Source organism: Equus przewalskii, chromosome X (genome assembly GCF_037783145.1).
Source record: "Equus przewalskii isolate Varuska chromosome X, EquPr2, whole genome shotgun sequence".
Taxonomy (NCBI): domain Eukaryota; kingdom Metazoa; phylum Chordata; class Mammalia; order Perissodactyla; family Equidae; genus Equus; species Equus przewalskii.
The window spans coordinates 92,508,755-92,520,760 of NC_091863.1; the positions used below are offsets into that span (position 1 = coordinate 92,508,755).

A 12,006-nucleotide genomic window follows, 5' to 3' on the forward strand; every position below is an offset into this window, starting at 1 on the left:
ATACTGCTGGCTGGCTCATCACCCCTGAAAAGTAACTTTAACATTCTGTTATTGCAAATAGGATGATTTTGTCTTTTTTATGGCTGAGTAGTATTCCATTGCATATATATATATATATATATATATATATCACATCTTCTTTATCTATTCATCAGTAGATGGGTACTTGGGTTACTTCTATGTCTTGGCTATTGTGAATAATGCCGCAATGAACATAGGGTTGCATAAATCTCTTTGGATTGTTGATTTCAAGATCTTTGGACAAATATCCAGTAGTGGGATAGCTGGGTCATATGGTATTCCTGTTTTTAATTTTTTGAGAAATCTCCATACTCTTTTCCATAGTGGCTGCACTAGTTTGCATTCCCACCTCAAAGGAATGATTGTTAAGCAAAATAAGCCAGACAGAGAAAGACAAACACTGCATGATTTCACTTGTTTGTGGAAGATAAACAAACACATGGATAAAGAGAACGGATTCGTGGTTACCAGAGGGGAAAGGAGCTGGGTGGTGGGTGAAAGGGGTAAAGGGGCACATATATGTGATGATGGATAAAAATTAGACTATGGTGGTGAGCATGATGCAGTCTATTCAGAAATTAATAAATAATTATGTACACCCAAAATTATACAATGTTATAAACCTTTTTGATTTCAATAAAATAATTGAGGGAAAAAATAACTTTAATGTTCTGTTGTTAGGATGAGGTCAGCACAGTAAACAAGGGTAAATTTGTTATGTAGATTTAAGTCATTGCCTTCTCTATTGATAAGAATTTCTAGAGATTTAGTCATCCTCTCCTTCCTGGCATGGAGAGTTCTCTTATAAATGTAAATTTCTGCTATAAATGGGCAACTTTTACTAGGTTTTCAGAGCTTTTCCCTGTGTCTGCTGTTTCTCAAAAATAATCAGCCTAAAATAATTTTTATGCCAAAAAGGTATATTTTGGGGTGACAACTTCTGTTCCTGGTCTGTGAATACAGTAATAATTCCCCTAAGTTGTTTTCATTTTGATGTTGGCCAATCTGTTCCAGGAAATTTATCCGATAATCTCTCTCTCCTTTTTTGTATCACTATTTATTATTCATCTCTTGGCAATCTGTTTCCTTTTTTCACTATTCTACTATAACTGTTCTCTCTGTAATCACCGGTGACCTCCTTATTTTCAAAGACAGAGGAAATGTTTTGAACTCTAGGACCCCTCTGTGTCATCTGATGCTGTTGAGGATGACTTCTTCAGAACAATCCCTCCCTAGCCTGTTATGATGTAATTTTTCTTTCACACTGAATTGCTGATACCCATTTTGCAAATTTTCTTGCTGGTAATTTTGGTCATATCAGAACATGTCAAAAGAAGTTTTTCAGGCCAGTTCACATGTGCACTGACAATGACAACTATGTAATAACTGCTGTCTGGCCAACAGTGACTGCAAGACACTATTGGCTATAAGATGCATCACACTTTCAAAGATGTTAAAATCTGAAAGACATGTGCATTGAAGAATCATTGGCATATGGTGTTACTATCTGATAGTTTGAAGAGAACTGATCTGTGTTGCTTGAATTCAAGGCTTTAAGAAATAATTTGAGCATCTTTATACATTCTCTGAACTCACTTGCCTTATTTGCAGTAAAATAACCTCATCAAGTTATTTTATGGCTTTTGTGAGGCTGGAATGAGATAATGCATATAAAGTATGTAGTGGAGATAAAGTACCAGAGTCAGTAAGCACTCAATGAGTGATAGTAGTAGTCATAGTAGTAGTAGTAGTAACATATTTTCAATAGAAACTTGAGCTATAACTATGCTACTGAATTCAACGTTTCTAAAATGCTAAGATCTTATATGCTTATTGAGGGTATTTTTTGTCTCTGAGTTTAAGTTACCTTAATAAATAATAATCACTTTTCAGGGTTTTTTGAGAACTAAATGAGATAATGCATGCAAAATATTTGACTTTATTGGTTGAAGTAGTACCTGACACTTTCAGCAGAACATAAATTATAACTTATCTTTGCTGTTTCTAAAATTCTAAAGAAGGTGATATAGATATATTGAAGTTAATTTCAGAAAGATTAAGTGATTCTAGCTAATAATTCCTTCTTTCTATGCTCTTTTCTGAATTGAATAAGATAATATATGAAAGTATATACTATAAAGTAATTGACTCAACGTGTGACAAATAGGAAGCATAGGAAGCATTCAGTAAAAGGTAGTTATTATTGCAATTATTGTTATTTGTATCTGGTATTTTCTATGGGAGTTCATTTTTACTTTTTCTTCTTGGCTAAATCAAAGGTTTTTAAAATACCAAAGATTGTTCAATTATACTTGCTAAACTTAACTTTTCTGAAGTTAACTTCACCAAATAACATGTGCCTTTCAGAATTTTTATGAGAATAAATGAGATCAAGTATATAAAATGTTTTGTTGCTATTACTGATGTTGCTTATATTTACCTGACCTTAAAGTATCGCCTAAATTTCTACTGGTTGACAAGTTTAAAATACTGAGAAAGACTTCACAAATTTGCTGAACTTAACTTTCCAGGGCTTAACTTCATCCATTAACATAGAACAGCAGTTCTCAATCTCTTTGATGTCAGGACCCCTTTAAACTCTAAAATAATTGATGACCCTAAAGAGCTTTTGTTTATGTGGGCTATATCTACACTCATGCACTGCATAACAATGTTTCCGTCAACTGTGTATGTGAAAGTGGTCCCATAAGATCAGTACCATATAGCCTAGGTGTGTAGTAGGCTATACCCTCTAGGTTTGTGTAAGTGCACTCTGTGATGTTCACACAATGACAAAATCACCTAACGACGCATTTCTCAGAACATATCCCCATTGCTAAGTGATACATGACTATATTGATATTTACTATATTCAAAATTAAAGCTGAGAAATGTTTAAAATATTTACAAATCACTTCACTTTAAATAGCAATAATGAATCCATTTAATGTTAACATAAATAAATAACATATTTTTATGAAAACTAACTATATTCTTCCAAAAGAAATCAGAGCAAGGACTGGCATTGTTTTACAGTTTTGAAAATCTCTTTAATGTTTAGTTTTATGGAAAGATAGTTGGATTCTTATATATGTACCTGCACTCAATCTGTTGTGATACGTTGTTTTGGTTGAAGTTTGTGAAGAAAATGCAGTTTAAAAGACAAATATTTGGTAAAGGAAGACTAGAAAACTCTTTAAAAGAGCATCAGAGGCCACCAGGGTCCTTGAATCACACTTTGAGAACTGCTGACGCATATCTTTATTTCTTTAAAGCATTGAATAAGATAATCAGTGCAATATATATTATTATTAGTGCTGCTTTACTTCTTGCTATTATTTATCACTTCCTGATATTGTCAAAAGAACGTGAATTTCTTCTTGTTTTGTTGACTGCATTCACTGTTTTAAAAAAAAGCAACTAATGATGGCATAGATTTGGTAAAGTGGTTAAGTTGCCTTACCAAATAATATCTCTATTATAGAGATTTTAACCAAATTGGGATAATACATTTTACACCTAACCCCTAACCCTAACCCAAATTGGGATAACACATTTTACATCTGTTTTGTCAGTGATGTATGGCTCAGTGCCTGGCACATAAGATAGACTCAATAAAGGGCAACTTCACTCTTTGCTCAATGTACATAAAATTATACAAATAGATGCCAGGGATAAAATTGACCTCACATATCCAATAACAGCCTCAGCTCATCTGGAATCACTCTGCTACCCTCTTTTGTTGTCCCTTGACAAGGCCTACTTTTAAGCCCAATAGTCTCTTAGGAAAGTGAAGAAATCTTTTAATAGAGGCAAGCTAACACCACTCCAGAGCTGGGCTCTGAATAATACTGACTTCCATTGCTCTTACGGTCACTGTGTGAGGCCTTTCCCAGAGACTTCTGGTGTCTCTAGGAATACCTAGAAGATTGTGCAGCATTTTCTATGGGGAATTGAATCTCCACTTCACCATTTTTTTCCTGAATGTAGGTATGTCTACCCTTGTCAAGATTCATCCAGAGTGCAAATTCCCCAGACCAAGTCTCTAGGCTCTAGTTCCCACATTGCTGGGGGTAGAGGACGAGGAGAGGTTGGAAGGGGAGCAGTTCCCCTGGACTTCTCTCACCTTGCTATAGGATCCTGAGAAAGCATAACGGAGTTTTCTACCAATATTTTTGTCAGAAGATAGCCTTCTTCCCTAAAATATATCAAAGTGGCGAGTGTTTCCACCCAGGAGTCTAAGTCTTTTGCTCTAGAATTATCACTTTCAGGGTCAGCAGTGGCCACTAAGTCTTGGAGACTGTTATAATTCCTTCAAGCATTTCATCAAACTTTGTGAAAATTGCCTTCTGATACTTGCCACCCTTCCCATCCAGGGTCCAAAGGTCTCTTCGCCAGGATCCCACACTGTATTACCGGAGGAGACTTTCTGTTTGCAGTGCCTCCTGGTTTTCACAGACTTTCTTAGGTTCTTGCATGGCATCCCTAGGTTCAGTGTTATAGGCATGTACCAATACCCCAAGGAGTCTTGTCACATTTGTTACTGCTTCTCACACCATCAGTCGGTCTTTTTCTCTAGGACTAATAGCAACTTCATTGTCTGTTTCAGACAGGACCTCTACGTCTTCTTTTAGTTTTTCAATTTTTTAAAATATTATTAAATGTTTTTATGGAAACTTTCAAAGATTACAAAAGTAGATAGAATTATGTAATAAAGACCCATGTACTTGTCATCCAGCTCCAAGATTTATCAATGTATAGACTATCTTGCATCATCCATACTTCCATTCATTTACACCTCCCATATTATTTTTAAATAAACTCCAAGCATCATAATACTTTGTCCAAAATATTTCAGTATGTATATCTAAAAATATAAGAACTATTTTTCTACATAACCACAATATCAACATCACTCTTAAAAATTAATGAGCCATAATTATTTAATATCATCAAAAGGTCAGTCATTGTTCAAATCTGTAGCTGTGTCCTCAATATTTTTAAAAGTTTGTTTGTTTGCATCAAGACCTCAAGCAGATCCATATATTATAATTGCTTGCTAGGTCCTATAAATTTCCCTTAATCTGTAGATTCTCCCTCTAATTTTTTCTCCTGTAAATTATTTGTTTTGAAGAAACCTTCCCTCTTTTCTTAATCCCATATTAGCTTCCCTAACTCCAGAAAACTTCCCGTAGCCTGATCCATCACTAAAACACTTCATGAAGGATAAACCAATACTGAATTCTTTCAGGCAAGCTTGATCTATACTCTTTCTAGAGATTCCCCTATATTTTTGACTTTTGGAATGAAGCTTCTAATGATAGAAACTGACAGCTTTCTTACTTGCGTTTTTATAACTGTTAAGAAATGTAACCTGTGTGATTCTATATTCCCAAATGCTTGTTGAAATTCCTTCAAGCATTTCATCAAACTTTGTGAAAATTGCCTTCTGATACTTGCCACCCTTCCCATCCAGGGTCCAAAGGTCTCTTCACCAGGATCCCACACTGTATTACCGGAGGAGCCTTTCTGTTTGCAGTGCCTCCTGGTTTTCACAGACTTTCTTAGGTTCTTGCATGGCATGCCTAGGTTCAGTGTTATAGGCATGTACCAATACCCCAAGGAGTCTTGTTACATTTGTTACTGCTTCTCACACCATCAGTCGGTCTTTTTCTAGAGAAAAAATTTCAGAAATTCAGTGTCTGAGGAAGAAGGTTTAAAGATCACTTTCCAAACACTCTCCATTCCTTGTGTATTCCCAGAGATTAAATATCAAGCAACATCCTCAGCAAGCTCTTGCAAAGAAAGGTTGACCATTTTTTCCTTCTTGATCATCCAGCCAAACACTCTATATCTGATGAAAGGCATTAAAACGGCTTGGAGGGACTTTCAGTTTCAGATTAGTTACTGTTCCTTGTGTGTTCCCTAAGGCCAGCGAAGATCTCTGACAGTGCACTTCTACCTCCTCTTAGAGTTTGTAGCATAGATATCCACCAGCCCAGGATTCCTAATAATAATCTCTCATAGAATCCTGAAAAAGCAATCTGAATTTCCCAGGCTTCAACTTCCTGTGGCTCCAAAAGAAAATAAATTAACATTAAAATTTGAATTTCGCTTGCAGGTTACCCCTACTTATTGATGCAGGACCTCTCCAAGATCTACCATAGTGATTTCTGACCATTTCCCGTTTCCTTATTTATGCTCAGGCACAAGATCACCCTCTGCTCCTATCTCCTTGTTGATATTTTCTGCCTATGAGCCTATTTATTAGTGGAGATGCTTACCTAGAGTACTATCTCTCAGTATTCTGTAAAACAAAAATGCTCAAAATTCCACACAGAAATGGAAAGACTGCATCTCTCCCAACTCTGCATTTCATTCTGTCTCTTGACCTTGAAACAATATTGCTTATACCCAGAGTCTCACAAAAACTCTTTTTTTTTTTTTGAGGATGATTAGCCCTAGCTAACTACTGCCAGTCCTCCTCTTTTTGCTGAGGAAGCCTGGCCCTGAGCTAACATCCGTGCCCGTCTTCCTCCACTTTATATGTGGGACGCCTACCACAGCCTGGCACGCCAAGCGCTGCCATGTCCACACCCAGGATCCGAACCAGTGAACCCGGGGCCACTGAGAAGCGGAACGTGCAACCCTAACTGCTGCGCCACCGGGCTGGCCCCACAAAAACTCTTATTAAAGGCCAGCCTGGTGGCACAGTGGTTAAGGTCACACATTCCACTTCTCGGCAGCCTGGGGTTAGCCGGTTCGGATTCTGGGTGTGGACATAGCAGCGCTTGGCACGCCATGCTGTGGTAGGCGTCCCACATATAAAGTGGAGGAAGACGGGCACGGATGTTAGCTCAGGGCCAGGCTTCCTCAGCAAAAAGAGGAGAATTGGCGGCAGATGTTAACTTAGGGCTAATCTTTCTCAAAAAAAAAAAAAAGAAAAGAAAGAGAGAGAGAGAGTTCTTTCCGTTTCTGCATATAGATTATTTCTGCATAGTGGTCAGATCTAGTCCCTGTAGCGTATTTGGGGACCACACTCTCCTCATCATCTCCAGTAACTCCAGAGCTCCCCAGCCTTGTCTCCAAAGGACTCATACATAAAGTTTCCTCTTCTTGGCCCCTTTCCTTGGGAAAGCGGGGAGAGGAAATAGATGTTGTCAGCTAAAAACTCATCTCAAACCCAGTCTAGCCAAGGCTGATATACTATTATTACTCTTATAGGTGGTATTCACATCATTTTTAATGCATTTGGAAGATGACATGCTAAAAAATGAATGATTGGCTTTACTAATGTCATTGAGTACAGATATAAATTTATTCATTCATTCAACAAATATTTATTGAGTGTCTTCTATGAGCCAGGACAGTTCTAGGAAGTAGAAATAAAACAAAATAGGCATAATCCACTCTTACACACAACCATATCTATAATAGTTTATCCCAATGATAGTAATTTCATGCCTTCTACAAAGATTTGGGGAGAAGGCATTCCTAACATGAAAAAAGTTGTCATTTTCTGATATCATACGACTACTCTTTCATGTGGCTATCAATTTATGCTGTGAATTGCTTTCAACAAATATCAGCTCTAAATTTTGTTCAGTAAAATGCAGTTGAATGTATGCCATTGCACAAACCGATTCAATCCTTCCATATGCTGTACCAATGTTCCACCTCCTTTTTTTGTTCGTTTAGGTGTATCAGTTCCTATCCCAGTGATTGGACTGAGAGATGAAGACAAAGTATTCGTCAACAACACCACCTGCGTGCTGAATGACCCAAATTTCGTTCTTATTGGGTCCTTCGTAGCTTTCTTCATACCACTGACGATCATGGTGATTACATACTGCCTGACGATTCACGTTCTTCGCAGACAAGCTCTGATGTTACTGCGCGGCCACACCGAGGAACCACCTGGAATGAGCCTGGATTTCCTGAAGTGCTGCAAAAGGAATACAACTGCTGAAGAGAACTCTGCAAACCCTAACCAAGATTTGAACCCACGCCGAAGAAAGAAGAAAGAAAGACGTCCCAGGGGCACCATGCAAGCTATCAACAATGAACGGAAAGCCTCGAAAGTCCTTGGCATTGTTTTCTTTGTGTTTCTGATCATGTGGTGCCCATTTTTTATTACCAATATTCTGTCGGTTCTTTGTGGGAAGGCCTGTAATCAAAAGCTCATGGAAAAGCTTCTGAATGTGTTTGTTTGGATTGGGTATGTTTGTTCAGGAATTAATCCTCTGGTGTACACTCTTTTCAACAAAATTTACCGAAGGGCATTCTCCAACTACTTGCGCTGCAATTATAAGGCAGAAAAAAAACCTCCTGTCAGACAAATCCCGAGAGTTGCTGCCACTGCTTTGTCTGGGAGGGAGCTTAATGTTAACGTGTACCGGCATACCAATGAACCGGTGACGAAGAAAGCTAACGACAATGAGCCCGGGATAGAGATGCAAGTTGAGAATTTGGAGCTACCAGTTAATCCCTCCAATGTGGTTAGTGAAAGGATTAGTAGTGTGTAAGAAAGAGCAGCACAGTCGTTTCCTACAGTAAAGCTACAAATGCAGGAAAATGTTCTATAATTCTTCTGTCGGTCATAACTAATGTAAATATTGCTATCTGAAAAGAGTGTTTTTATATATAGCTTTGCAACCTTGTACTTTACAATCATGCGTACAATAGTGAGATTTAGAGTTCTATATTTACTGTTTATAACAGGTTGAGAATAACTTATTTTGATTTTTTGATGCATAAAGTGTTGATTCTTTTTCTTTCCCTTCCTTCCTCCCTCCCTCCCTCCTCCTCCTCCTTCTCTCTCTTTCTCTTTCTTTTGTTCATAAGGAAATGTTGATGTTCATCTCAGGTGGCATTTGCAGGAGACCAGAATGATGCACATGACAGTGGTTATATTTCAACCACATTAAAATGAACAAATTTGGAGGAATCTTTTTCCAGGTTAACAGTAAATATACACTTTAAATTCTTGCTCTGCTCATTTACACACATAAACACAGTAAGATAGGTTCTGCCTTCTGGTACTCTATCACACCTATTAGTGAGGCAAGGGCAGAACTTAGACTTGTTATCACACATAGGGACAAAATTTGACCTTGTCAAAATGTTGTGTTGGTATTTCACCACAATGTCTGTCCCTAAATGTAGTGGTATTTTAACATAGCAGCTTGTTAACCAGGACTACAGAAGTGGAAGGATTATTTGAGATATATACACCAATAACTTTTCACTTCTTAAGGATAATGTTCAAATTCTGATTACAATGACAAGCAAACTGGAATTAGTGTTTTCATTCTGGTCCTTCGTAAATACCTAATTTGATGATTAAACTGGGAAATGAGATCCCAAAGTTATTTCCCAGTCCAGGATTCAACATCAATTGGGTTTTGATCTCAGGATCCTGGAAATTCATGTGCTACACCCAAAATAAAGTTAGCATTTGAGCCTTATTAAAATATTTTCTTAATTATCGTACCTCTATCTATAGGACCTAATTTAGCAGTCCATTTTTGAGTAAAACTTGTGTTGGAAACATAGATGATCAAAACCTTGGAAGTTTTACTTGATTAAGGACTACAGAATTAAGCCCTTGGAATGTGAAAAAAGTAATTTAAAAGAATCTTACTGAACTCTGGGAATAACAGAAATAGAGAGTTTCCATTTGAATTTTAAACAAAATTTATCTCATTTTCAGATCCTTCCAAACTCTAGTGCAGGAAAAGGCTGCAGCTAATTTGTGAAAGTGGCAAGCTCTTCATTGTACTGAAATTATGTACCAGAAGTTTAAATCTTTGTTAAAATATAGTGTTGTGTAACAATAAATGTTGGCCATCGTTTCATTCATGGGCCTGCTGCTCTCTAAGAATTCAGTACCATTTTATTAGTTTGTTAACCGTGAAAGGTTTTCAAGCACTGCTAATGTCAGACCATTAAGTCTATGCTGTGTGCAGAGTATACGTTTCCAGTAACTGTATTTCCATGTGTGTCCATTTCACACAACTGTGGATCAATTTCTGAAGAATTCATGATGCTATTTCTTATACCTGACAGTTACTTACACACATTAAAGTGTGTGTCTCTCAATACCTTGAAATTGGTGAAGGCAGAACCTGAATTTCTAAAACCCCCGGTCTGTGTCCTCAACACACAGCATAGATAAATCCAACAGTCTGCCGCAGGGGCAGTGAGAGAGCTGCTGTATTTGAAGAAACTCATACAGTCTCTACTTGATTTGCAACACTGCCAAATGTCAGTCAATTGCTTGAGCATGCCCAAATATAACACGAAAGTAAAGTCTACCTGCCTGTTAGCTCTGTCTAACTGCATGTAAAAACAATTATATGAAATTGAATGAGATCATCTAATTCTTACTAAAATGAAAATGTCTGAAGAAACACAGCATGCATTCAGCATGAGTTCTGCACATACAGATGGTTTCCTGCATGTATGCCATGTATGTTGCATGAATCCATCAATTTATAGGGCATCAGGACATCAATTAACGTAGGACAGAGTAGGTGATATAAAAAGAACTGAAGAAAATCCTTCAGCAGTCCTTAAAAAGACCATGTATTCAGATCTGAAGTATTGTGAGTATTAGAGAAAATTGGAAACATCTGATTTCTTAACTATCAGGGCAAGCTCATAGCACATGTTTTACAAAGAAATAAAATATAAACCATGGATTTTCAAAAGCACTAGCAATAAGTTGAATGATAACAGCTTATAGCACATTTGTTAATAATTCTTATGTCATCAAGTAGTAGTACTAAATAGTACCCAACACAGTAATTATCCTCAAATTGTGTGCTATTCGTAAGTTCCGTGCAGTTTGGTATGAAACAAATATGCTCATTTGGATATAAATCTTACAGTTCAATGTTAAATCTACAAACTTTTATAAATGTTTTAAAAAAAAAAGTCCATGTGATAAATGTAAACGTGGGAATTTACTGTCAAACAAATCATTTTGATGTACTATTATATACATACGTATGTTTAAGACATGTGCAACAGACTGCCTTATATTATTTCCTGTAAATCTTCTCCTTCATCAAATGGTACTTTTTGTGAGTGGTTGCAAAGTGCTGTCTTATTCCTGGTTCCTGTATGTTATCCACTCCAGGTTTTTGTGATACTTCCTATTAATTTATTAAATTTATTAAATGTTGGCTAATATGTTACATGTCTTTCTTCTCCCTGCATCTTTTGAGGGGAAAATATACTGCTTCACTTCATTTTCTTTGAAAATTAAATTGTACCCTGTAAAATAAGTTCACAAAGATAAACACAACCAGGAAATATCACTCTGCTGAGTAATTCTCCATGTATTCAAAGACTACACCACCAGCGGACAGACAATTAAGAGGCATAAACAACAAAACCAATATTAACACCAACATCCCTGATTCCTCATGAGCAGAATAACTGTACTCCCAAATTATCCTACCTTTCTTAACCTGAGCAGGGGCCTGGGGTGGCTCACATGTTCTCCTTGCTATGGGTATCATTACTATCTTATTACCACCAGACTCTAAGCTTCCCAAGAACAGAAAGGACCATGTCTATCTTGTTGATGGTTTTATCCCCAATTGTTAGTGGCCACTCTACATTCCACAGATATGTTTTGAGCATCAACATTTGTGGGCATTGTATTATCTGTTCCTGTTGCCAAAGTGGGCCTCACAACTCCCCGCTCTTCAGTCATGCAACATGAGATGATCACCTTAATTGCCCTCTATCCCAAATGGCTTTGGATACCTCTGAAATCATCAGGGTCACCATACTAAGTTGCTCTGTTGCTCCACACCTGGAGACAGGGATGACAAAACACATTAGCCTTTTCTTTCAACATGACTACCTTCCCAATGCTGAGTGAGCCTGGGCAATACTGGTATGACGTCAGTTGCCTGAGAAGAAAGCAAGAATACTTCATTCCCTTGCCACTATGACTGGGTTGATTCCTAG

General features: G+C 37.3%; 1 protein-coding gene across 1 annotated transcript in view; it reads left to right on the top strand.

Moving 5' to 3' along the window:
- Positions 1-11,210, top strand: part of HTR2C (5-hydroxytryptamine receptor 2C) — a 307,860-nt gene extending 296,650 nt beyond the window's left edge. Inside the window, exon 6 of the mRNA XM_070603676.1 lies at positions 7,720-11,210. Within this exon, the coding sequence (XP_070459777.1) occupies positions 7,720-8,546 (827 nt within the window). The 3' untranslated portion in view covers positions 8,547-11,210. The remainder of the gene's footprint in view (positions 1-7,719) is intronic.
- The last annotated feature ends 796 nt before the right edge of the window (positions 11,211-12,006 follow it).